Source organism: Canis aureus, chromosome 3 (genome assembly GCF_053574225.1).
Source record: "Canis aureus isolate CA01 chromosome 3, VMU_Caureus_v.1.0, whole genome shotgun sequence".
NCBI classification, from domain to species: Eukaryota; Metazoa; Chordata; class Mammalia; order Carnivora; family Canidae; genus Canis; species Canis aureus.
In genome coordinates this window covers 11,333,698-11,360,776 of record NC_135613.1, presented here as the reverse complement: position 1 = coordinate 11,360,776, position 27,079 = coordinate 11,333,698, and the positions used below count along the sequence as shown (strand labels likewise).

At 42.9% G+C, this 27,079-nt stretch overlaps 1 protein-coding gene and 1 long non-coding RNA gene across 12 annotated transcripts; one reads left to right on the top strand and one right to left on the bottom strand.

The window, feature by feature from the left end:
* Positions 1 to 828: 828 nt before the first annotated feature.
* Positions 829 to 18,522, bottom strand: ZNF821 (zinc finger protein 821). 11 transcript variants are annotated; one of them, XM_077889498.1, is made up of 10 exons: positions 18,236 to 18,516; positions 17,560 to 17,622; positions 16,260 to 16,347; positions 15,638 to 15,710; positions 14,863 to 14,976; positions 7,340 to 7,465; positions 4,551 to 4,696; positions 3,836 to 3,940; positions 2,524 to 2,690; positions 829 to 1,750 (listed from the first exon to the last, which is right to left on the bottom strand). In XM_077889498.1, exons 5-10 carry the CDS (start codon positions 14,900 to 14,902, stop codon positions 1,096 to 1,098), a joined length of 1,239 nt encoding a protein of 412 aa, XP_077745624.1. In that variant the 5' UTR covers positions 14,903 to 14,976; positions 15,638 to 15,710; positions 16,260 to 16,347; positions 17,560 to 17,622; positions 18,236 to 18,516; the 3' UTR covers positions 829 to 1,095. The 11 variants fall into 11 exon arrangements, with proteins under 11 accessions (XP_077745624.1, XP_077745611.1, XP_077745656.1 ...); XM_077889485.1 differs by lacking the exon at positions 15,638 to 15,710; XM_077889530.1 differs by lacking the exons at positions 7,340 to 7,465; positions 15,638 to 15,710 and having other exon boundaries at positions 18,236 to 18,522.
* A 139-nt stretch (positions 18,523 to 18,661) lies between these two features.
* Positions 18,662 to 23,101, top strand: LOC144308641 (uncharacterized). The gene is made up of 2 exons (XR_013375039.1): positions 18,662 to 21,165; positions 21,380 to 23,101. It is a non-coding gene; the product is annotated as an uncharacterized LOC144308641 (long non-coding RNA).
* The last annotated feature ends 3,978 nt before the right edge of the window (positions 23,102 to 27,079 follow it).

The following is a 27,079-nucleotide window of genomic DNA, read 5'->3' as shown; positions in this document are numbered from 1 at the left end:
TACATTCCTGGCATAGTTATTTTTCTGGCTACAACTTAACTAGGGCACTTCCTTCTGGACCTCAAGATCTATAATTATCTAAACTGTACACAACCTTTGGTGCAGGCTAAGGAAAGTTCTGTACTTGTTCTGTACCATCACAGACACTTTTTAGAAATGACCTCAGCTCTTGTCTCCTCCTTGGTTTGGCAGACATACAAACTGGTCATTTTGCTCTGGCTTTGACCACTGTCAACTTGGGCTCTCATCTCACTTTAATTCTGGATTTTTCTCAATGGGTTTTATCCTACTTTGGCTCTGGGGAAAAAAATTAAAAAATGGATCATCTCTTCTCTCAAACAAGAGTTCCTTGGTGCTATAGACCTTAATATTAGAGCTATTTCTATGAACATATTCCTGAATGAACGTGACTTCTGTCTAGGATAAAATTTTTAAAGTTTGACAAACTGAAATCTGCCAGGAAAAGTAGCCAGGAACTAGCTTAAATACCATATCTCTTTAGAAAATGCCAGTTAGGAGGGAAGGCTAGATGTCTACTTCTGCATTTGGAAAAAGCTAGGTTTAAATGGCCTTTGGGATCAGAGACGATCTTCGTTAGGGTTGTGGGAATGGACCCTCACAAAGTCAGCATTGGTTCCTTAATGTCATACTTATGCCTCATCAACTTGTAAAGGCCCAAACATGGGATCTCTGGGCCACCTAAATAAGGAGCACCTTCTCTTCAGAAAACAATCCACTAGAAGGCCCTGCCTAAAATTTCTACCCAGGTCTCTCCTAGATCACTTCATTTGCTAGAATAAAATGGAGAGGAAAGCAGAAAAAGGCCAGTAAAGATAAAATTAATTTATTTGCCCTCACAACTCCATGGGCCGCACTGGGCCCCACAGTCCTATAAGCATGCCCTGCAGCAGTGGGCTGGGAGTCCAGGTCTCTGGAGTGCCTACTCCCTTGTCCAGAGCTGCCTTAAGCTGGCTTGCTGCTGACCCCATCATCCTGCTCCCACATGCAAGAAGTGTTTAGGTCCACCTGCAACACACCCAGGCCTGCCTCTGGCAGTAAGGACAGGGCCCTGGGTGAGTGGGAGGGCAGGTGGGTTCAGTGCAGAGAGCTGCTGTTCTGCTCTTCAAAGGCCATCTTGCCCAGGAGCTGGCTGTCCAACTCCACCCCACTCACAGGTAGCTGGAAGAAGTTCATTTCGGCTGCTAAGGCCGCCATGGCAGAAGGGTCCTGGCCAAACTGGGCTCGTAACATCATGTCCATTTTCTCCAGCCTCCTCTTGAGCCGCTTGGCTTCCCGCTCCCGGATGAGCCGGGCCTGCCTCTTTTCTGGGGTTTCATTGGCCCGCTTCAGCCTCATAGCCTCCCGATCCCGCTGCAGCCGGCGTGCTCGCTGCTCATCTGTCTCCTGCATGCGCTGCAGGCGCTTGGCTTCACGGTCCCTCATTCGCCTTACTTCCCGCTCCTCTGGGGTCTCATTGTCCCGCCGACTTTTCTTGGCTGTGCGCTCTCGTTCCAGCCGCTGCAGCCGAACCTCCAAAGGCTCATTCTGTCGGCGTAGGGCCCACTTGCGAACACTGGGGGTCTGTGCTTCCAGTAGCTTTCGGTAGGCAGCACAATTGTTGCACACAAGCAGAATTCCAGCAGGGTACACTGGAGGACTAAAGGCAATGTCCTTCCCCTCAGCACTGGAGGGGCCCTCACTATGGGCTGGGGGTAGGGATTCCATGTTAAGTACTTCAGGGAGTTTCTCACTGGAATACAAAAATTTTGGATGGTTAGTGTCTCCTAGAAAGGCTCAAGTATCCAGCTCAGACTCATGCTGGTCCTATCAGGCCAGTTGCTCCAAGTTCACCACTAGGGGTCAGATTTGAGTACTTGAGAGACCTCTCCTATCTCTCCTACCCAGCACCTTCTCTGAGCTAGGGGGTCTACCAAGTTTTAAAGCCTTCCTTGAGGTAGAGACTGAGCGAAATGCCAGATATCCCCCACAAATGTGCAGTTTTCATTCCAGCTGGCTGATGGTGTTTGTAAGAGCTGTGTAGGGCAGTCCTTCTTGAGATGGAAGCTTGCCTGTAAGGGAGTCCACTGGCTCAACCCCTCCTGCCCTGGCCAACTCTGTAGAGTACCCCAGGCAAATGGAACTAGGACACAATTCACATACTTCCAGTCTTCTGGGACACAGTACAGACTATGTCCTCACATCAGGGGCCTCTCAGCACCCTGTAACTTCTTTCCCCAAGCTTTATCATGAATGTTATTGGACTCCCCCTGCCGCCCAACCATCTCTTTCTAGATGAAAATAAGAATATTTTCAGGGTAAAGAAATGGACAGGATTCAAAGAGAATTCATCTCTCTTTGGGGATAACTAATAAAATGGACATATTTACTAGCTTTATCACTTGTATTTCCAAAGAGTCAGTTGCCTTTGCATTACCTATTTCTAGCTTTTCTCTTGATTTGGGAAAGCAGAACCCATACCCAATAATTTGTTCCCAGAGCAAGAGGGTTAGGTAACCAGCTAACCTGTTAAATGTGGCATGGCTGGTAAAACGGGCTCCACACACAGCACAGTTAGACCTCTGGTCTTCCGAGTGGATTAGGAGGTGACGACCCAATGACCCTGGGGAGCTTAGGGCCCGGCCACAGACAGGACACATGTAGCTCTTGGCGCTCACCACTGCTGCAGTGTGCTGTAAAACAGAGCCTTAATCTGTAAACTCATGCTACTTTTAATATAATCTATGCCCACTCAGAAACTGCTTTCTGGGAAAATCCCCTTTCCTTAGTCTCAGACAAGGGATTTGCAAGTATGCTCCCTGCTTAGCACCTGGAAGTCTCTTGTGTTAACAGGCCTTCAGAAGGGCCAGACCATTCAGATTATGGTTTCAGATTTCATTAGTTTGAGTTTTGACTATATTCTGGAACATGTGGCTGGCTTGGTGAACAATAAGGCGCCAGAGCCAGAGCCCTCTTCAAAACCTGTGAAGAATTCATGCCTGGGATAATTTCTATCTGCTTACCTCACAGGTGTCTGTCAAGGGAGCAGTGAAGGCCAACTGCAGAAGCTGGCTGGGAAGACTGGTATCCAAAAGCATTTTGTCCTGTCTTTTCTTCAATCTTTTAAAAACAATCTTCTAAAGAAAGGCCTCTTTTCACGAATCAACTATCATTATGGTAAAACCCAGGCTGCATGTGTGCTAATGCCTTTCTAATATAGATCACAAGACACAGGTGCTCTGCAATTGGATCAGGGGCAAAAAGAGCACAAAAATTTGTGTTTTTCTGATCCCCTCATTTATACTTTTTCTAGTATCATAGAAACTTTTATGTTAACTCATTATTTCTTCTTTAAAACAAAGCCCTCATTTTTAACAGATGTTAGTTTCTATTTCACTATTTAAAATATGCATTAGGGCATCTAGGTGGCTCAGTTGGTTAAGGGCTTGACTCTTGATCTTGGCCTCAGGTCATGATCTCGGGGTTGTGAGACTGAATCCAACCCCCCTGGAGTTGGGCTCCATTGCTAGGAATGGAGCCTTGCTTAGGATTCTCTCTTGTCCTCTGCTCCTCCCCCACCCCCTCTCTTAAAAAGAAAGAAAGAAAAGAAAACATTAAGTAACTTTGAAAAAAAAAATACTTAATTTTCATAGTGCATCTGCTTGGGAACCCAGAACAGCTTTACCCAACATATCCCACTTATTCTCTAAAACATTCTGGGGACTAGAGTGGAGTCTTACTGGAAGCCACAATCCAAGGTTCCCCTGGGAGCTGGAAGCAAAAGCTAAACAAGCTGCTGGCATTCATGTTCTGGAGTGTGTGGCTCCCCAGCCCATACCTGGTACACATGAGCAATCAGCTGCTCCCGACTCCCACAGTCTAGCTGGCAGAGAGGACACTGGCAGATTCCAAGTAAGGGGTCAGAATTCAAGTTCCCCGTGACCTGCAATTCAACAAGCAGGCAATTCATTAACACTGTTTACCACTCTTTGCCCTGCCCCTACTTCTTTTAACAGGGTATCCTGTTAAAAGGAACACAACCTGATATCACATGTTATCCTTAGGTTCCTGTTATGGGCCAAAGGGAAAAGTAATAGGGAAAGGGAATCACATTTGCTCCTATCTTCATTTTCTTCAAGACTTCCTGCCCTGAGGACATAGGGGCTGCCCCAGGGAGAACTGATCTATTTTACCCCCTCTCAGGATTAGCTTCCCTCCTGCTGTGCTTCTTGCAGGAATCCTCAGGAAACAATTTAAAGAGAAGAGAGCACCTCAGGTAACACTCTAACTTATATTTGCAAGAGTAGACTTCAGGAAGTTGGCTGATAGTCTTGCAAAAGTGATGTTCTGTCTGGAAAGAAGTAGGGAGGCCATGCTAGGGTTAGTGATATATGGGTAAATAGGAAAGCTGGTTTGTTGGGAGTTGTGTGTGAGGTTTGGATAAATGGAGCTGTGAAGGAAGACAGGCTTCACATGAAGGCCCAGGAGGCCACCAGAGGCAAGACCATTACTGTGGCTCAAGCCTCCTGGGCTTGGGAGCCGTTGTCACTTGCCTCATGCTCTGGCACTTCATTCCCACCAACAGGCTGCTCCGTATTTTCTAACTCTTTCTCCACTTTGACCACCCCTCCATCTTCCTCTGATGTGTGGGAAGAGACTTCATCTTGTGTGGTCTCCTCTTCATCACCCTCACTGTCACCTGGAACATACAAATTGGTCACTTGTTCTGATTTTTGCATGAATACATCTTGAGTTGCTTTCCACCGTAGGGTTTGTAGCTATAATGGAAAACATTTTCAGATCTTCCATAATAGAGTAGGTATCAATGTAAAGCTTATATAGTTGGGTACAAATCATGTTAAGTGGAAGAGCTATAGCTATTGTTTATAATGTCATTTATACTACAGAGAAAATCTGAGGCAAAACTGCATTAGAAGATAGTTATTGGACCCTTATATTATCATAAAAGTAATTCTTCTTACACACAATTTCCAAATATCTCATACTTGAAATCACACCTCCATGTATCTCACACCATGCTCATTCCCACAACACACCACCTCTGACTTACCCACATTTCTCAGTGATTTTATTACTTAATTTTCTCCATAACCCCCTGCACAATTTTTCCATGGTATCACATATACTATTATATTCTGAGTCCCACTAATCTTTTCTCTCCCAACAAACCCTAAGGCACACTTAGAGAAAAACCAGCAAGTTTTTCCTTCCTCTTATTTATAAAGGAGGCAGTAGTTAATTAGCTAAAAATGATGTCACCCTCTAGGGAAAAGCTTGTTCAGTCCGGTGGTAAAAAGAGTACAGCAAACCACCTTAGGCCATTTGTTGTGCTACCTGACTCAGTGTGCTCTTACTCCACTAGTAACTCGGAATTCTAGGCTAAATAAATCCATTGTTTCTGTTGGTTCTCTGGATTATCTGACAGATAACTGACTGCATTAAGTGGAGGGGAACAAGCCATTCTATAGGATGAAATCTAATTTCTTGTGACTAAAGATTTGAGTTTGCTTTCATTTAGGGGCTAGGATGTGGCTATGGGGAGGTCTGCCTGTGGCTGGGGGATCTGCAAGGATTTTGTGGGCTGATGTTTTCCCCTATTACTTATAAAATGGGGGGGGGGGATTTTTTAAACGCTACAGTTTACATTACAAAAAAAAGGAGTTTTTTCTGAAAAGGAAAAAAAGAAGTGCTAGTATCTTGAAGATCACAAGAAGAAGCAAAGCCTAGGAAAGCTGTGAGACCCCAGTCCCATCCCAACCACACTTAGATCCTGGATTCCTGGGCCGGACTGTGAGCAAGAGAAATACAAGGTAGATTTGCACCTGTGAGACTCAGCTTCCCTAGCTAACAGTGCTTGTCTTCTCTCTGCTATCCCTATGTAATGTTTAAATCCACCATTATCTGGGCAAAACTGATTACATTCCTTCTCTTCAAAGAAAAATCTAACCAGATCATCTGCTAGTAGTTACGTGTGTTCCTATTAAATATTCCACCAGCCTGGTGGACTGGATTTGGGCCCTGGAACATCTATGGTATGTATGCCTTATTCCCTAGCCCAAAGCTTTCATCTGAATTCATCTCAATAATGAAAGATTGGAACAGATTAAATCATACCATATTTTCTCACCAGTTTATCTGGAATATTTGTAAACTTAATCTAAGACAACATTGTATCAAACACATTACATGACTGATCAAAAATCCAAACATAGCTCTCTACTAAAAATATTTTTAAAAAGTAAGTATGTCTTCTAGAAGGATGATGCAGCTTTTCCAGAATGGAAACCTATTAGACTTTATAGATGTTGCTGTTCCTATCCTGTTACTCAAGCTGGTGGTTCCCACAGGTTTTCTAGAAATCTTTGGTTTCATTTTTCTGTACCTAAGCAATTAGATGCTAAATTATTGTTGGTTTTTTGTTGCTAAATTATTAGTTTGAGTGGAAACTATGATTCCTAGAAGGCTGCTGAACTCTTTCCCTCTTTGTTATTCTTCAACCCCAAATGTGGAGAAAAATAAAAAATGTCACTCTGAATTGACAGTAATACCAACCAATATCAGATGGATATGATTAGTAAGGTATGGAAATCATCCTAGGAAATAATACATCTCAAATATATTTGTTCAGGCAGGTCATGGGGCAGATGATCCATGAAGTTCAGCTAGTTACCAGCCACTGTCTTTTCCATCTCTTTCCAGAATTTTCTTAGGACTTGGTGTGGGAAGACCTTGGCTTTAGCATTTTATTTCCTTTTTTAAAAAATTTATTTTTTTAATGTCTACACCCACTGGGGGTCAAACTCTTGACTCCAAGATTAAGAGTCACCTGTTCTACCGAGTGAGCCAGTCAGGTGCTCTGACTTTAGCATTTTATATGATGCATAATCTCATCAGTAAGCAAATCTTCTTGTGTAACATTAAACTGGGTACTCAGGCAAAAGTTTCATTAATGCCACTCTTACATTTTGTTGTGAGTATACAGACTGTAGGAGACAGAGATTCTCTTCTTTTCATTTGGCCTAACCCAGGGACAGGTTGAGTACTAATTATCCCTATGCACCTATCACAGTCATCACAAACCTGTCTGTATATGGTACTGCACCAACTACTGCAGTCCATGGGTTAAAAAAAAATAATGCCAAACCTGTCCTCTCTCTGGATAAGCATATGCTCATATAACTTAGAGCACCTTTGGAAACACTGAGGATCCACAAATCTTCATATCTTCCTCCCAACCCCCATGCACAATCCCCAGAGCACACACACTCTGATAATTCTTCTCCCATTGCCCTGAGTCATTACCAGAAGGTGCAGAACTCACTGCTACTGGAGTCCTGATCTCTTAGTTGTTGGATAGCTTGTCGCTGACTGCCAAGGTCTCCAGGAAAATCAGTTTTCATCATCGCCTGGCGGGCTTGCTCTTCTAGCCCAGCAAATACTTGATCCCCTGGTGGTCACAAGGAAAAATAGTCAGGCCACCAGCTGGGCAGCATAAATCCCCAGGCAAGCTGGTTGAAAAGTCAGACCATTCAAAGGTAGGAGACAGGCAGGTACCCTATGGTGGGGTCATTCATCTCTAAGTCAGCTTGCTGCTTCCTAGAATTTCTGGGCATGGCTACTCTTCCTAGGTAGTAAGCCAGATGCTCTAGAAAGTATAACTTGCTTAAATCCTCCTAATCTTGAGTCCTTTCAAAAGGTTATCAATTGCTACTTTACAAATTTAGATTCAGAATCTCAATTCCATTTATAACCTTCCATCAGGATTGGTGAGAGAGGCAGAAGAGGCAAAGTGATAGGATGATAAAAAGGGCAACATATCTGGGCACAATCTCTGAATCTTAGTGTACTAACATTATGGCCCTGACTCAGTGTCTATCTCTGACTATAAACATGTGCTTCGAATAATCCTTCCAAACAACAATCTCTCTAATCTCATCTTTCAGCCACCCTCCTTTCAAGACATGGTTTGGAAGTTCTTCCTTGCTTCTCCTATGTCTATCAGAATTAACCACAAGCAAATCAACAACTGCTTGAATAATAAATTAAAAGAACAGATAATATATGAACTCATTTTTGCTGAGGAATGAACTTCCTGAACCACACCAACTAATTAACAAAAAATAATATTTTATCTAGTCTCCTTGGTCAATGTGGTCTTTTTTCTTTCTTCTTTTCTTGTATGAAATATCCAAAAGCCCTGGACCTGTCCTTGAGTATGCATTTACTTTTTTTTTTCTTAATTTATTTATTTATTCATGAGAGACACAGAGAGAGAGAGGCAGAGACATAGGCAGAGGGAGAAGCAGGCTCTTCACAGGGAGCCCGATGTGGGACTCAGTCCCGGATTCCAGGATCACGCCCTGAGCCAAAGGCAGCTGCTCAACAGCTGAGCCACCCAGGTGTCCCTGCATTTACTTTCGATGAACTCTGCCTACAATCTGTGTGGTTACTGAAGAGTTAACATTTAAGTACTCTTTTATTTCCAAAAGGCCGGCATAAAAAGAAAAAAGAATTGAGTTTCTAGAGGTTTCCATTATCTCAGAGTGGAAACTACAGTCCCCATTCTCCAGCCACCAAGAGAGAATAATAAACAGCCCTCGTGAAATGTCTGACAATAGGCCAGGCACTTTCTTACTGGAGAGAAAGGAAAGTAAACAGGCTCGGGTTCCAAGACAGGATACAATGAGGTAGGAGAAATGGTCAGTTGACCTGTGCTATCGTTGTCAGGCAATGAAAGAACTGATGTGAAGCAGACTTCATGTGATTCACTTAGGCATTTATTCGGCAAAAATTCAGTGAGCGTCCATATCCTAAGTGCTAAACACTAATAATAACTACTATTTGGTATGTCCTAGTTCCAGGCTCTATGTTAAGTGCTTTATAGTTTTTATCTTAATTCTCTGCCAAACTCTATGTGGTAGGTATTCCTACCCATATTTTACTTAAGAGAAAACTAAAGTTTATAGTAGAGCAAAGTATTCGAACCAGGTCTGTACAGCTCTAATATCCATATTTTTAAACTGCTAAGAGAGATGTAAGCAGGTTAGATGGTTCATCAGAGTAGTTTTGCTGAAAACAAATGCTTGTCTCTGTGTGAGAAGAATGGCTCTGGTCCTAGCGATAATATTACCATCATACCATAAGTAACTCATGCTACACTTCAAATACCAAAATACTATTCTCAGGGCCAGTAAATGACAAAGGGGCCCATCATTTGGATGGTTCTGATACCCTGTGATGAGTTACCATGCTGAGGTGAGACTAACCCCGGGGCTACTCTGATTGATAATGTGAGTGGGAGGAGAGGTGGTGAGTTCAAGTGAACTTCTAGCCACACAACCCTCAAGTAAAAGAAAAATAAGCTGCTTTAAATTCATTTTCAAAATATCACAATCACAAGCTGGATATAAATTACTGCTAAGGAAAGCAAAACATGAATGCTGTTATAAGCACCTCCTTATCCTCTTTGCAGAAGGAAAATATTTTTCTTCATGGTGGTTGCACTGTAACCACAAGACCATGGCCAACTGCACTAGTTATTGAGTTCTTCTGGGTAGATGCATGCTTTCAGACCTAGAAACCATGGGCAGAAATGGCACTAAGGAACATGTTATATACCAGCAGATAATTATCAAGGGGCAGACCATTCTCATCAATGACACTTCTCATCTCTAAAGAAACAACCTAGGTTTATAATGCGTGAAGAATACTTTTTTTTCCCGTAATAGGTAATTACCATTAGATTAGTAGAAGGGCCTCTAAAAGAATAAATGCTTTTCAAGATCAACTAGTAATTCAGTTTAGATGTACCAACTTGAGCTCAAATTTTTTGTCTATTGATATTGTCTAGATATTTAGGCCTTCACAGAACAGAGGAGAGTCTATTCCATATGATGGCCCTATCTGGGACTTTTGCTGGCAATCCCACTTAGGATAGTTGGAATAAATTAATTCTGTTATTCCTTTTTGTCAGTATGGAAAGAAAAGCTGTGTTCTTATATTTGGTTCTATTCCTCACTTGGGAAAAAGGGTAAAGTAAAATTCATTCCTCAGGGCTATTCCTATCTTAAACATCAGTATAAAGCAAAATATATAAAAATCTTTAAAAAAGTGATTTTGGCATATCTCAGGAGAAGATATGTGAATGATCTTCCAGTAATCACTATTTACCTAAGTTCCAAATTCCACTGTCCAGAACTATCCTCTCGTAAAAGGACAGTGATATTTTGCGCTATGATACTGAAAGTGGTGATACCTTTTACATACCTAAAAGTATGTCATAGTAACTCAAGTCAAATGTGATCCATAGAGATACTGGTGCTTAAGAAGTGTTATATAATTGCCTGCTTTTATAATGCAGAATTATTATTTTCCTTCTATCTTGAGACTATTGTAGTAGGTTAAAAAAAACCCTCAGGTCTCTAGATATTAATGTAGGGCAACCATCTTATTTAACATGGGTATTTATTTATCTATTAATAGCTAAGAACAAGTCATCTAAGCTCTACAGTAAAAAGGAAGGTGCCACCTCTTTTTTTTCTTTTTGGTATAAAATCAAGATACTATTTGTCTGATTTGACTGTTTCTCAGACAAGAACAAGGCCATCCAACCAAGTCTGTAGAACAGATGAAAAGCCCGGGATGAAAGTTACTAGAAAGGCAAAGATCTTACAATTCTCTGCTTTAAGTCCTTGGTGCAATTAAATAAATGCAATTTCTGGCTGACTGAAGTTAAGTAAAGCAAAGCATCTGAAAAAAAATTCTAAAAGACCAGATGTCGAATTCAGAAAAAAGTGAGCTAGTCTTGGGAATGAGAACCTTAGGATTCCATTCCAGCTGACAGTATCTGTAACCCAAGGTGCTACCACATGCTGGGAACACAGCCATTTACCTCACAAGGATGCTGACAGAACGAACAAGGACAAAACAAGTTGTGCTTTTTGAAGAGAAGGAACTTTAAAGGCTTTTTTTCCTATTCCTCTGTAAAAGCCAAGAAGCTTGTATTGGAGTTCAAAATTTTTAGTCTTGTTTGTACTTTGCAATCTGAAAACAAAAGTGCCTTAAGGTTTTTAGTGGTTTGCTTAGCATAAACACACCAAATGAGAGTATACAAGGGACTCTATTTTCAACCTCTCTAGAAACAGTTGACAGAAACTTTTACTCAGGAGGAGGTGAGATGAGGAAGATCTAAAAGCCCATCAGCAGTTTCTCCGAGACTAACAATTCTGGGCTTTTTATTCAGAAAGCTCTGTGTCAAATCTGTTAATGAACTAAGGAAACTACAGAAATATTTCTGGATGTTTCTGAGGAAAGGAGAGATCATTATGGTAATTTAGATACAGAGGCAGTCCTGAGGAAAGCTGAGTAACTGCCAGTGCAGCCTGCCTGTCGGCTTTTAAAGTGGATGTGACACATGCTGCCAGGCTACAGCAGTGGGATTCTTTATATATTCTTTTCGGCAGGCTTTGAGCTTCACGCCACAATCTTCTTCCCAGAAGGCAGATGTAATGGAGCTCAGCCATTACTCTACTGGAGTGCTGATTGGCTTTAACATTTCAACAAAACTTGTGCAGACATTCTTGCCTCCCAGACCTTCAGTCCATTCCATTTACTTTAAATAGATGAGCAGCATTAAATTCAATACATTTGACTGGTTCCATTTCACTGCAAGGGAAGAGGAGACCCAAGTGGCCAGCAGACTGAAATTACCTATTCCTACTTGCCATTATTGTCATGGGCAATGAGAAGATGCCTTTTTGAAAAAGGAAGGATCAGCTTCAGTCCCCAAACAGTTAATAAGTAGAAAGTCCTGAGAAACCAGGGAATCTTAGTGTCTTTTCTTTGGTAGTCAGACTTAGTCTATTACCTGAGAAGCCTCCATAGTTCCCTTCCCAAATGCATTACTGAAAACAGCACCTCCCTGTGGGTCTGCTTTTTAGTTACAGCTAAACATTTCTGTTCACAGCCCTCCTAATGGTCCCTACCACAAAGTCCTCATAGTCCCACCCACTCCACCACAGTATGATGTTCACTTGCTCTGGAAACTATTTCTGCCACTGTGGATACATGATAGTCTCTTCTCCATGGCCTATTTGTCCTTCTGTTTTATTTTTTATTTATTTTTTAAGATTTTATTTATTTATTCATGAGAGACACAGAGAGAGAAAAAGGCAGAGACACAGGCAGAAGGAGAAGCAGGCTCCATGTAGGGAGCCCGACCAGACACAAGACTCGATCCAGGGTCTCCAGGATCAGGCCCTGGACTGAAAGTGGCACTAAACTGCTGAGCCACCCAGGCTGCCCTGTCCATCTTCTCCTTCTGTCTGTGTCTGCCATACAGGCCTCCACTGGCTTCCTCTGGCCTTATCATGATCATGCCCTCATCTCCGCCACTCTCTTAAGGCCTACTCTCCTTAAATCTAACCAAGTCTCTTTGGACAGGTGGCTTTTATAGGTAAATGTCCAACTCCTCTGATTGCCTTATCTGTGACCCCCTTATCTCTTACTGAGTACCTTTCCTGCCCTGCCTTCTTAGGGTCACATCCATGTCTTTAATTAATACTCATTTTCTTTTTTTTTTTTTTTTAAGACTTTATTTATTTATTCATGAGAGACACAGGGAGAGACAGAGGCAGAGACACAGGCAGAGGGAGAAGCAGGCTCCATGCAGGGAGCCTGATGTGGGACTTGATTCCGGGTCTCCAGGATCAGGCCCCGGGCTGAAGGCGGCGCTAAACCACTGAGCCACCCGGGCTGCCCTAATACTCATTTTCAACCAGAGAGGAGAAGACAATCCTCCTAAACCTCTGTACTGGATTACGTAGGCCAGAGATATTCCTCTTGACAATCCTCACATTCAGGCCAACTACATTTCACTGTTATAGCAGCAATTTCTAAACTCTTCCTAAACCACTCACTCACCTTTATATTTAGACTTCCACATCCACCTATACTCCTAGGAGCATCAAACTTGCTCTCTTATAAAACTTTTATAGGACTTAAGTTGAAAAATTGTGTATTAATCTAAACTCATTAACCTATACAATGCTGAAGCTCTCCTGATTCTTCTGTTCCTACTGTTATCTTTCTCACTCTTAAAATTACCCAGTAAGTTAAGGTACATAGTACCTGGCATACAGTACGTTTTTAATAAATTTTAATCCTCTTATCTAACTCCTTGACCAATCTATCCTCTCATATGTAGAGTTCTTTCCTCAAGAAAAAACCTATCATATGTTATGCCACTGAATTCTTGCAGATGTTGCTGTACCTTAGTTAGTCCTCCATAATAATAGGGTGCTATTGGGCTCTTTTTTAAATATTTGGGTAAAGATGCTTATCTGCCCAGATCATAGGAAACTGGTTAACTATATCAAATCTGCATTGATATATTAATGTTAATTTAGGGCAGCCCCGGTGGCTCAGCGGTTTAGCGCCGCCTTCAGCCCAGGGCGTGATCCTGGAGACCTGGGATTGAGTCCCACGTCAAGCTCCCTGCATGGAGCCTGCTTCTCCCTCTGCCTGTGTCTCTGCCTCTCTCTCTGTGTCTCTATGAATGAATAAATAAAATCTTTAAATTTTTTAAAAAGGCACTTTTGAACATCCCCTATAAGCAGTGCTAGAAGTAGAGACGAATAGCAGGAAGTATGAGTGGGACATAGTCTCTGCCCTCTAGAATTACCCAGTCTTATGGATGAAATAAAACAAATATAGAAAACTTCTGAGAAACAATGCAAGGCAATAGCATACCTGGTTTAGCAAGTGCATACCTGGTTTTCCTGTTACCAGTCTTTATCTTGTGTGATCTATCCCACACACTGCTTTGTCGTCCTAAAACACTGCATTCTAAATGTCACTCCACTTGCTCTGCTTGAAAACTGTCAGTACTTCCTTATAGCCCACAGTATGAACTATGAACTTGGACTGGCCTTCAGGACTCTACAATGTAGAGTTAAACATCTCCAACCTCATCTCATGTCCTATGACATCTGGACAAATAAAGCTTCTACTTCATACAAAGTTTCCTTATCCCCTAAATATGTGCATTCCTTTTTTTTTTTTTTTAAGATTTTATTTATTTATTTTAGAGGAAGACAGAGAGAGATAGAGAATGCATGTAAAGCAGAGTAAGGGGCAGAGGGGGAGAGAGAGAATCCCAAGCCAACTCCCTGAGCTGAGCATGGAGCCCAATGTGGGGCTCAATACCATGGCCCTGAGATCATGACCTGAGCCAAAATCAAAAGTCAGAAGCTCAACTGACTCAGCCACCCAAGCGCCCCTGTGCATTCCTTCTTGTATCTTTGCTCACATCATTTCCCCTACCTAATTTTACCTCTTCCTTCTTCCTTTTTTAAAAATTCACTTCCTACCTTCTAAGGCCCAGTTCAAGTTCACAGTCTAGGGCCTCTTCCATGAAGCATTCCCTGCTACCTCAGTCCATGGAACTCTCTTCTTCACCTTCTGTAGTATACACAGTCTGCAGCACCCTTATATGATACTCCGCATATACTACTTGTGTTTTTAGATATTATTTTATGTATGTGGCTACATTATCGGTGTATATATCCTTACATTGGTTTACAGCCCTGGCATCTAGCATAAGACATTGTACAGATAGCTTATAAATGTTTGTAAATGTGAATACTAAGGATGAAACAAGTGCACATACTAAAGCAGATTTCTAAAACCTCCAGCAACTAGACACACTTTAAACCTATCATGTTCAACCTCTTTAGCCCTTTTTTCCTTCACAAATTAGTGTGAGCCTTTCACCTAAATTCAGATTACTCTTTCATTTCAACCCTCAATGTTCCCAGGTTCTAGAAGACAAAACCCAGTACTCACAGTGAACTTTATTCGGATTTGTCTGTTTCCGACGGGACATGTTTCCCCAATCCAAGAGCTCTGGCCTTTCCCAGTTTCACAACTGGATATGTTACCTCCTTGCAGGATGCTGACCTATAATAAAAAAGATATTGTTAGCACATGTCTTTTTTCCCAGAAAATAAACAAAAGTAGACAAAATTAAAAAGACTTTTAAAAATAATCATTGAGCATACAAAACTCACCGGTTATAAATAATTGATTCAAAAAAGGAAAGGAATAGATTTCTAGCATAACATCAAGGTCCCAAGAAGTTTAAGAGGGGACTCCTTCAAAGGATTTAGAGAATTCCACTCTAAATCTATCTGTGGAATCCAGAATTCTGTTAAGTGATCATGATCAAGGTCATAGGATAGAAAATGAAGCAAAAAACTCAGGCAAACAGCTTTAGAAGCACTGCAGGTTCAAAGGGGTAACCCCCATAAATGCAAAAGAAAGCAAAAGGAAGGCAAGGAGGGTGGCAGCTCACATGTTCCATGCCCACTGCAAGTCAAGCCCTGCAATCTGAACAAACGGGAGCCTCCAGATGTTTTTTTCAAAAAGTTACCTTGTCTGGAGGTGACAAAGCATCACACCTCTGTGAGGCACGAAACATTGCAAAACTTTTAGGCGTCTATCAATGCAATCAACAGGGGAAACAGAGCCCCTATCTAGTGAAGTCGGCACAGTGCTGGGCACTGTGGATGACAGGGCACTAAATCAAATCAGGCTTCCAATGTTGAAGATGAGCTCTCACCAGAAGAGTCAGATGCACTCCATACTGTTGAGTAGTAATTCAACCTCCAGTGTGGAACATCAGTCTGGCCCGGCTAACAGAGTGGCAAAGTTAATAACTTTAGTGCCTCCTTTCAATCCAGCCTCTATGTAGCAAAGAGATTAGTGGGAAGAGCAAAGAGAAAAGCTCCCCAAAAAAAGAAGTGCTGCAGAGACCTGCATCTGCTCCCCTGAAATTGGAGAACAGATACTTAAGCATGGAGGTTCCCAGTTAGTTTATAAGAAAGACTTTCCCAGCAGTAAGTGTTGTTAGAGAGTCTGAGATGGATTAGTAGTTAAAACTGTGAAATTTTCTATGAAAGGCACAGTGAATAAACAGATAAATTAAAAAAGAGAGATTCCCTTTTCTACCAAAAATAAGAATATGGATCTGGTCACCCTCTAAATTTTCTTCCAGTTCCCTGCCTTTTCAAATTGTACTTACACTGAATAAGCAAGTAGTTTAATGCCTTAGGAGGCACTAAGAGAGGCAATTGCTAACTATACTTTGCTCTCCAGTTAGTGAAGACTCTTCTCCTGTTATGCCAACTAACTCCTAGCTAGAAAGGACCTCAGACCTGTAATCAGATCCTGCCTCCCCTTACCAAAAGAAGAAAGAAACCGCAAATGGCAAAGACAGGCCTCCACAGGAAGTGGCAAAGGAAGCAGCTTTCAGGCAGTCTTCTATCATATCTGCATATTAAACACAGTTCTTTTTCAGACCTTTAATTAAACAACAACAACAACAAAAAACAAAAACCCAACAAAAAACCCAACTCCAAATGTATACAGTAAAAGTCAATTTTAACTAGTTAGAGGGCAGTATGCTGAGTGCTAATGGTATGTATTCTCCATCCTAAGTTTTGTTTGGATAAATCATTTCTTTCTAACCGAGCAGTTACTTTATTCATGGAAGCAGTAAAGGAATATTCACTTTGAGTCTTTTCCTATAACTCTGGGGAATCACAAAGTAGAAAGTTGAATAAAACGCAGTTTGTCTATCATTTTTTTTCTAAAACTTGCAGAGCTGCACTTCTCTATTATATAGGGAAAAATATTAACTAATCTTTAAATTTTCTCTTCATCGAGATCAGAAATTGAAACTGTGAGATACTGAAAGAAGGGCAAATAATTTGAGACAGGCTCAATTCAGATCATCCTGGTGAGGCAACAGTTCAATACTAAAGCTCCAAGTCAGAAACAGAGATGAGCATCTGCATATTGAAATAGGCAGCGTCCACGGCACCTCACTATCCTCCTAGTGGCCGAATGGGGAACTGACCAGATGGTACCCAATGGGACTTCACACCTGAGGGATTGGGGGGGGGGGGGGAAGCACCCTTTTCTCCCTCAAAAAAAGAAAGCCTGTGGAGTCGTGGGCTCTTGAAAATAAAAAAAGAAAATACATACATACAGAAATGGCAATGTAAGTGCATTCTTGACTACACAGCAAGATCTCAAGAGATCAGACAATAGTCTTACAGGCAATAAAAGCTAATAAAATTCATAGCCACACTGCCCTAAAGATCACTCATCTGGTTTTACTTTTAACACTGCCTCAGTTCCCAAGCCCGAATCTGAAACCAACACAAAAAATGTAAATGAAGAGCCGCCTGAACATCACCATCTGGAAGAAAAAGAAAAAAATGGGACGGGGGGGAAGAAAGGTAAACGGTGAGATTCAGGCTTACAAGGGATGCTATGTAAAAAGGAAGGGAGCTTTGTCTTCAGGACGAGGTTAAGAGTCCTCGGGGGTGGTGGTGGGGGGCAACATCTCCCCTTAACATTGTCCCTGCTCTCCCACAGGTGTTAGGTTGCAGCTTCCAGAACACACCACAGACTTGAGCATGAAAAAAAACCAAACAGGTGAAATCCAAGCTTTAAGAAAAGAGGGTGCACTCCCACCTCCAGCTCTGGTGCAGTTCCCACGGCGCAAAGTAAACTCGCCTGAACCCCAGCGATCTGTATCTGCCAAAAGGGAGAGGACAAGGCAGCGGGTCACGCAGCGGCCCCGCTGTGCACCCCGTTCCCACTCGCCCGGGGCTGGAGCATGTGCACCGTCGGCCAAGAAGGTCCCCTTGGCTTCTCCCGGCACGGACACAGGTAGATTCCCAGGAATTCCCGACAAAAGCCAGAGGTGTTCCGAGGCGGCCCAGACCAACCCTCGGACCACACAGTCCTCTCCGAAATCTATATTTAGGAGGCGCTCGGCGGGCCCGCGCCGCGGGGCTGCCACCGGGTCGGCGCTCGCACGCCCTCCGCCCCCTCGCGCGGCCCCACCCCCGCCTGTCAGACGCCGGGCCGCCGCGCCGCGCCGAGCCCCGCCCCGCCCTGCCCGACCCCGCCGCCCCTCCCGCGCCCGAGGCCGCCGGGGGGCTGCGGGGCGGCCCGCGGGGAGCCGGCGGCTCCGGCCTCTCCTCTGGACGCGGGCGCCGGGGCAGCGGCGGCGCCTGGCCGAGCCCGGGCCCCCTCCCGGACGCAGACAGACAAAAGGACCGACAGCCGGCGACCGGGGGCAGGGCGAGGCGGCCCTGCATCCTCAGCCCAGCCCCGCAGGGAAGGAGACGGGGGTCTTTTTTACCCGGCGCCTCGGCGCTCCGCGGCGCTCCGCGTCCCTGGGCCCCGCCTCCGGACAGACGGACCGCCGGACAATGGGCCACGGGCCGCAGCTCGGGCCGGCCGCGCCGGGGCTCTCGGGACTGGGCCCCGGCAGGCGGAGGGCGGCTTCGAGCCGAGCCGGTGGCGGGGAGCCGAGGGGCGGCGCTGCAGACGGACAAAGCCAACGGCAGACAGACAGACGGAGGGGGAAAAGATGGCGACGCGGGCGGCGGGAGCGCGCTGCTCGCGCACCCGCAGCGAGCGGGGCGCGTGCACGAGCCTCTCCTCTCCTCTCCTCTCCCCCTCCCCCTCCCCCAGCCCGGTCCCCCTCCCCGCTCCCCAGGCGCGCGCCCGGCGGCGTGGGCGGGGCTCGGGGAGAGGGGCCTGGGAGGCGGGGCCTAGGGAGCATCCAATCACGGGCGCCCTCGCGCCGCGGAGACCACCCAGCCTCGTCCCGCGGTGGGTCTGTCTGCGGCGCCCGCGGCCTCCCCGCTGCCCTCACCTTTCCTGGACCTGCGAACTCCGCCCTGACAGTCAGCTCCGATCCTGGTTTCTTACCCCGCCTTTGAATTCAGCCACAAAACCCACATCCCCCAACCACAGCTCCACCGCAGGTTCCCCCTCTCCGTAGCCCAACCTTAGTCTCCCCCCAACCCAAGCCTGTTCCCCTTGGCTGCCCGCACGCTTCGTGGGGGTTTTTTTTTCCGACCCCCCCAAGGCATTTAACGTGACCGACACCCAGGGGCCACAGGCCTTGGTGGGAGGGGCCAAGTTCCGCTGTCAGAATCTCCGAGGAGAAAAATCTTTAGATTTCTTTTAAGGCGTTTAAGTTTCCAACATGATTCTTAACTAATAACAGTAGCTGTTGACCTCGGGGCAGAAGATACAGAGCAGAGTAACTTTGGTACTGTTAACCACTTAAGGGGCGTTTGGGGCAATTGAAAGTGGTTAGACTAATTTCCTAATAAGACACCTTCCCTTATCATCATCCCTGTTTCCCCACTACTTTCCTTTCCTTCCTCTTACTCTGTCTTCTTGTAGAATGCCTAAGACTGCCTCTGACATAGCTTACTTGAAGTAGGGAATGGAGTGAAAAGAAGATGAGATCTGGTAATAGGATATCTAGCCTTGGGTCCCAGCCCCGCCACTGACCGGCCTGGTGACTTGCAGCAAGTCTCTATTCCTGAACCTCTGCTTCCTAAAATGTAAAATGGGTAACAATGTAATCATCCCTAACCCCTACTCTCTTGGGTTGCTGCAATCATAGGATTAAGTAAAATGAAGATATGATAGCATTACGCAATTAGTCCTTGTGACTCCTGGGCCCAGGAAGGCAGAAGAGCTTATGAAGATGCTGACCCTTGTTTTAAGCAACCGAGTCCTGGTATTTGCTTAAAGTGCTTTTGCAAAATGTTCTTCCCATAAATCTCCAGTGAGGTGTCTTGTGTTTAATGTGAGAGAATGGCTGTATTGAAGGAACTTAGTCCTTCACAATTGTGTGGTAAACAGCTTCATTCATTCATTCACTTATTGTGGCTGGGATAATTAGGTAGAAGTTATTATTTAATTTTAGTTAACGAAACATTTTAATTTCATTTTAAATTTTAATTCCTAGGTAGCCAGAAAATGGAATATTCTCATCTAAGTAGAAGTTTTTAAGACAGTTTCATATAGGGGGCACCTGGTGGCTCAGCGGTTGAGCGTCTGCCTATGGCTCAGATCGTGGTCCTGGGTCCTGGGATCCAGTCCCGCATCAGGCTTCTCGCAGAGAGCCTGCTTCTCCCTCTGCCTATGTCTCTGCCTCTCTCTGTTTCTCTCATGAATAAATAAAATATTTTTTATTTTTATTTTTTTTAATAAAATATTTTTTAAAAGACAGATTCGTAAAAAAAAAAAAGACAGATTCGTATGAGAATGCAAGCTGGAATAAATTGCACTACTAGGCATTTACCCAAAGGATGCAAAAATACTAATTTGAAGGAATACATGCACCCCAATGTTTACAGCAGCATTATCTACAATAGCCAAATTATTGAAAGAGCCCAAATATCCACCAACTTATGAATGAATAGAGAAGATGTAGAGCATGTGTGTGTGTGTGTGTGTGTGTGTGTATACCCACACACCTAATGGAATACTACTCAGCCATAAAAAAGAATGAAATCTTGCCATTTACAATGACATGGATGGAGCTAGAGAGTATTATGCTAAGCAGAGTAAGTCAGTCAGTGAAAGACAAATACCATATGATTTCACTCATATGGAATTTAAGAAACAGATGAAATGAGAGGCAAACCAAGAAACTCTTAACTATAGAGGAGAAACTGATGGTTACCAGGGGGAAGGTGGGTAGGATGATGTGTTTAATATGTGGTGGGGATTAAGGAGTGTGGCACTTGTGATATGCACCAGGTGTTCTATCTAAGTGTTGAATCACTAAATTCTACACCTGCAACTAATACAACCCTATCTTAGCTAACTGGAATTTAAATAAAAACTTGGGAAAAAATAATGCAAGCTGGAATAAACATTGGCTTTTATACTTAATAATTCTTGATGAGTTTAGATTGAGGGATGCAAATATAGCTTTATTATGTCACTTGAAAGTTGACATAGATGATATTTTCAACATGAAAATAGCAAACAGGTAAAACACGAGGAGAAAGCCTCCAGTGAAATTTCTTGGCTTCATCATTAAGTTACTGTATGAAGCTGGGCAGCTTGTTCTATCTCCTTGAGCTGCAAATAAAATAGGATCATAATAATGCTATTCCTATAACTTTCCTGTGTCTCTGAGGTGATGTGACTGGGTTATAATCAAATAAGGAGAAAAGTACTAAATAAGGAATTAGTTTCTTTTCCTCTGATCTCACCTAAACTTGTAGATCTAGAAGACTCTTTTATTAAGCATGGGTTTTTTTCAGCTTCATTTTTTTTTTTAATTTTTTTTTTTTATTTATTTATGATAGTCACAGAGAGAGAGAGAGAGAGAGAGAGAGGGAGGCAGAGACACAGGCAGAGGGAGAAGCAGGCTCCATGCACCGGGAGCCTGACGTGGGATTCGATCCCGGGTCTCCAGGATCGCGCCCTGGGCCAAAGGCAGGCGCTAAACCACTGCGCCACCCAGGGATCCCTCAGCTTCATTTTTTATTTCTACTTTCCCAGTCAACTCAGAGTTGTGCTATTATTTTGCCACTTCAACTCTATAATCTTTTCCTTGAAATAGCTTCCTAATCTGTTTTAAATTTACTGGCTCTTACAATGACCTCATTAGGGCTTTATAGTACAACAATATTGATAATTTAAAGAACTTCACTCAAAAATTTATTAAGATGGGATCCCTGGGTGGTGCAGCGGTTTGGCGCCTGCCTTTGGCCCAGGGCCCTATCCTGGAGACCCAGGATCGAATCCCACGTCGGGCTCCTGGTGCATGGAGCCTGCTTCTCCCTCTGCCTATGTCTCTGCCTCTCTCTCTCTCTCTCTCTCTGTGACTATCATAAATTTAAAAAAAATTTATTAAGATATAATTCACATACCATGAAATTCATACTCTTCCTCCTCCTCCTCCTCCTCCTTCTTCTTCTTCTTTTCTTCTTCTTCTTCTTCTTCTTCTTCTTCTTCTTCTTTCTTCTTCTTCTTCTTCTTTTCTTCTTCTTTTTGGTAAATATTTTATTTTTAAGTAATCTCTATACCCAACACAAGGCTTGAACTTACAACCCCAAAGTCAACAGTCTGCTCTACCAACCAAGCTAGACCCTGAAATTCACTCTTTTAGAGTGTGTAATTCAGTGGTTTTTAGTATATTCACAAGGTCATGCAACATCACCATTATCTAATTCCAAAACATTTTCATTGCCCCAAATAGAAACCCTATACTCATGAACAACCATTCCCCCCTCTTTCTTCTCCCAGCTCTTGGCAACGCCTCATCTACTTTCTGTCTCTGCAGATTTGCTTATTGAACATTTCACATAAATGGAATCATACAATATGGGGCCTTTTATGTCTGTTCCTTTCACTTGGCATAATGTTTTCAAGGTCACCCATGTTGTAGTATGTGTCAGTACTTCATTCCTCTTTTTCTTTGCTGTTATTATTTTTATTTTTAAAGTAAACTCTGCCCTCAATGTGGGGCTCTAACTCGTGACCCAGAGATCAAGAGTCACATGCTCTACCAACTGAGCCAGCCAGGTGCCTCAATATTTCATTCCTTTTTCTGGCCAAATAACACTCCTGGGTATGGATATACATTTTACTTCCATTTGTCAGTTGATGGATATTTGTGTTGCTTCCACTTTGGGGCTATTCTGAATAATGTTGCTATGAACACTGATGTATAATTTTTGGGTGAACATGTGTTTTCAATTCTCTCAGGTATATACCTAGGAGTGAAATTACTGGGTCATATGGTAACTATAACTTTTTGAGGAACTGCCAGACTGTTTCCCAAAGTGCTTGCAAAATTTTATATTCCTACCAGCAATGTAGGAGGGTTCTAATTTACCCACATCCTAGACTACACTTGTTATTGTTTTTCTTTTTTACTATACCCATTGTAGTGAGTGTGAAGTGACAACTTATTGTGGTTTTGACTTGCCCTGATGACTAAGGATGTTGAACACTTTCTCATGTCCTTATTATTGACCATTTGAAGGATGTATTATTCAAGTCCTTTGCCTATTTTTAAGTTGGGTTATTTGTTTTTTCAGTGCTGCTTGTTGTTTTTTAATATTCTTGATACTAGACCCTTTTAGGATATGTGACTTCCAAAAACTTTCTGCCATTGTGTAGGCTGTCTTTTTACTTCTTGACAGGGTCCTTTGAAGCACTAAAAATTTTTATGTATGAAGTCCACCTTGTGTATTTTTTCTTTGGCTGCTTGTGATTTAGGTGTCATATCTAAGAAACCACCTCCTAATCCACAGTCATTAAAACTTACACCCATGTTTTCTTCTAAAAATTTTATAGTTTTACCTCTTACATTTAAATATCTGATCCATTTTGAGTTAATTTTTGCATAAGTGTGAGACAGGGAGTTTCAACTTTATTATTTTGCATGTGGATATCCAGTTTTTCTAGAATTATTTGTTGAAAAGTCTATTCTTTCCCCCATTAACTTGTTTTATTATCCTTGTTGAGTATCAATTGACCATAAATGTATGGGTTTATTTCTGGACTTTCAATTCTATACCATTGATCTATATGTCTATTCTTATGCCAGTATCATATAGTCTTGATAAGAATCTTATATTTTAAGGAGATTGTTTTAACTTTTAAGTTTATATTTAGAATCTATAGTTATATTTTCATCCCTTTGGAGCCATTTAAGGTAAAATAAAGTTTTCTAGGATGACTACAATGATGATAAATGCCATGAAAATAATCTGATTTGAGAACTCTCTTTTGATCTTATATGTGAACCCAAATCAGAATCATAACTGTGATTTAATGAATTTTTCATTTGTTTTTTTTTAAGATTTTATTTATTTATTCATAGAGATGCAGAGAGAGAGAGAGAGAGAGAGAGAGGCAGAGACACAGGCAGAGGGAGAAGCAGGCTCCATGAAGAGAGCCTGACGTGGGACTCGATCCAGGGTCTCCAGATCACGCCCTGGGCTGCAGGCGGCGCTAAACCGCTGCGCCACCAGGGCTGCCCAAATTTTTCATTTGTTGATAAAATCAATATACAGGAATTGGAGGTAAAACTAGGATGCAAGTCATTATGGATAATGGAAAGTATATAATGTCTAGTTTCAAGATCTGGGTCAAGATCCGACCCTGGTAGTTATACCTGTTGACCTTGGATTGATTACTACAGGTCCAAGCTTCACTTTTCTCTTCTAAAAACAATCACTTCTGGCCCACAGTTGCTTATAGAAATGTTGTGAGCCTCACTTATATTGAGGTAATGTGTTTGTAAGTAACTTGTAAACTGAAAAATACCATGGAAATATTTAATATTTGTATATAGCCCTAATTAATTATATTAATAAGTTCTCTGAAAAATCATTCCATAGGTGCTCTAAAAAATGCTCTTGATTTTTCTATAGGTCTATGAAAATGTCCAGAATAGTCCATATTTTATATTTCCAAGATTTTCCCTTTTCTTTTTTAAAAAAGATTTATTTATATGAGAGAGAGAGAGAGAGAGAAAAAACATTAGTGGGGGAGGGGCAGAGGGAGGATAACAAGCAGATTTCTCCTCGAAGCCTGGGAGTCCCATGCAGGGCTGGATCCCAGTGATGGGGGAGCAGAGGACTAGCTGAGGACAAAGCACACCAACAAGCTCTTGAAACAGGCAGAGGGACATTCCTTTACGGACTTAACTGCCTCAAAGTTAATACTTTGCTAAGGGCAAAAGGCAATCTTAGCCTGACCCCCAGGATCCTATAAGTCTACCTTAACATATAAAAATTCCTTTAGAAATTTCCTTCATGGGCAGCTCGGTGGCTTAGCGCTGCCTTCAGCCCAGGGGGTGATCCTTGAGACCTGGGATCGAGTCCCACGTCGGGCTCCCTGCATGGAGCCTCCTTCTCTCTCTACCTGTGTCTCTACCTTTCTCTCTTTGTATCTCTCATGAGTAAATAAATAAAATCTTTAAAAAAAATTCCTTTATCTCTATCCCCCAAAGATATATGTTGGCAATCATTCCCCAAGCACATGGCCCACCAATGTACATCTGAAGGGTCTCATGACTCAGGTTTTGTTTTTTTTTTTTTTTTTTTTTAAGATTTTATTTTTTCATGAGAGACACAGAAAGAGAGAGAGAGGCAGAGACACAGGCAGAGGGAGAAGCAGGCTCCATGCACGGAGCCTGACGTGGACTCAATCCCAGGTCTCCAGGATCACGCCCTGGGCCCAAGGCATGTGCCAAACTGCTGAGCCACCCAGAGATCCCCATGACTCAGGTTTTATTAGATGGTAATAAGTGACCTTTCCCCAACAATAACTAGCCCCCTCAAGGTCCTGGAAACCTTGCTTCCAAAATTCCTTAGAGAGTACTCTATCTTCAAACCCCTCCCAACTGCCAGGTATATAATCAGCCACCCTTCACAGGCCCAGGGCAGCAGCTCTTCCTGCCCAGGGGTGCTGTCCCCATGCTTTAATAAAACCACCATTTTGCACCAAAGACGTCTCAAGATTTCTTTCTTGGTCTTCGACTCCGGACCTCACCCCACCAACCTCATCTATATTCCAAAAATTCATCACAAAGATCCCCTGAGAAAAAAAAAAAAAAAAACAAAGATCCCCTGAGATCACAACCTGAGCCAAAGTCAGACACTTAACTGACTGAGCCACCAAGATGCCCCAAGACTTTCCCTTTTCTAAATGTATTTAAAAGAAAAAAGACAAGGGGCGCCTGGGTGGCTCAGTCAGTTGAGTGTCCAACCCTTGATTTTGGCTCATGATCTCAGCCTGAGATCCAGCCTAAGTTAGCTCTGTGCTCAGTGAAGAGTCTGGGATTCTCTCCCTCTGCCCCTCCCCCCAACTCAAATAAATCGTTTTTTGTTTTTTTTTTTAAAGGAAAAAGACAAATTACTTTCTGCCCATCATCTTACCCTTCTCTCTTTACAGGATGTGTAGTACTTTCTTCTATTGCAGCTGTCAGCAAAACTTTTCTGTAAAGGGCCAATTTATCAATATTTTAGGCTTTGTGGGCACATCAGGATTCTGTCACATATTCTTCTTTCCCTTTGTTTTGTTTTTTGTTTTTGCAATCCATTAACCCTGTACAAACCATATTTAGCTGGAGGGACTGTACAGAAACAGCCCTGACTGATCCTGGCCTGCAGGCCTGCTATGGAACATTATTCTATTATGTTCAAGCACTGTATCAGGTGCGTGTCATGGCCCCTAGTTATCATCATGTACACAAAAAAGAGTTACTGGTTAGTTAACCAAAGAAATGTTATGCATTGATTTTTATCCTAACAGCAAAATAGGATTTTCAAACAAAATAATGTGAGTCAGTTTGATTTTTTTCAGTTATGTTTTGCTTCTGAATGAAACTGGTCTGTTCAGCCAAGGACAGTGGCACAATTTACACTGATGTGGGCAGCCCGGGTGGCTCAGTGGTTTAGCGCTGCCTTCAGCCCAGGGCCTGATCCTGGAGAGCCGGGATGGAGTCCCACTTTGGGCTCCCTGCATGGAGCCTGCTTCTCCCTCTGCCTGTGTCTCTGCCTCTCTCTCTGTGTCTCTCATGAATAAATAAATAAAATCTTTTAAAAAATACACTGATGTACTATAGGATCTAAATAATTATACAGAACAGAAACAGATGATCAATGCTGAATTGAAGCAACTGCTGGGTAGGAAGCAATTTTTCTTTTCTTTTCTTTTCTTTTTTTTTTTTTTTAAGGATTTTATTTATTCATGAGAAACACATAGAGAGAGGCAGAGACAGAGGGAGAAGCAGGCTCCATGCAGGGAGCCTGACATGGGACGAGAGAGAGAGAGAGAGAGAGAGAGAGAGGCAAAGAGAGACAGAGAGAGACACACAGAGAGAGGCAAAGACACAGGCAGAGGGAGAAGCAGGCTCTATGCAGGGAGCCCAATGCGGGACTCGATCCTGGGATTCCGAGATCACACCCTGAGCTGAAGGCAGACGCTCAACCGCTGAGCCACCTAGGTGCCCCAGGAAGCAATTTTTCTAAATGAGTTGTGTCACTTTTAGCAAGACATGAGCTCCATGACACTTTTCACTCATCTTTCATGGTTTGAACAAGGTTGCAATAATGTCAAGTACTCCAAAAGTTATCCAAACACACTGTGCTACTGAGGGCATGGGGAAATAAAAACTCTCATACATCAGTGGCGATGTAAATTG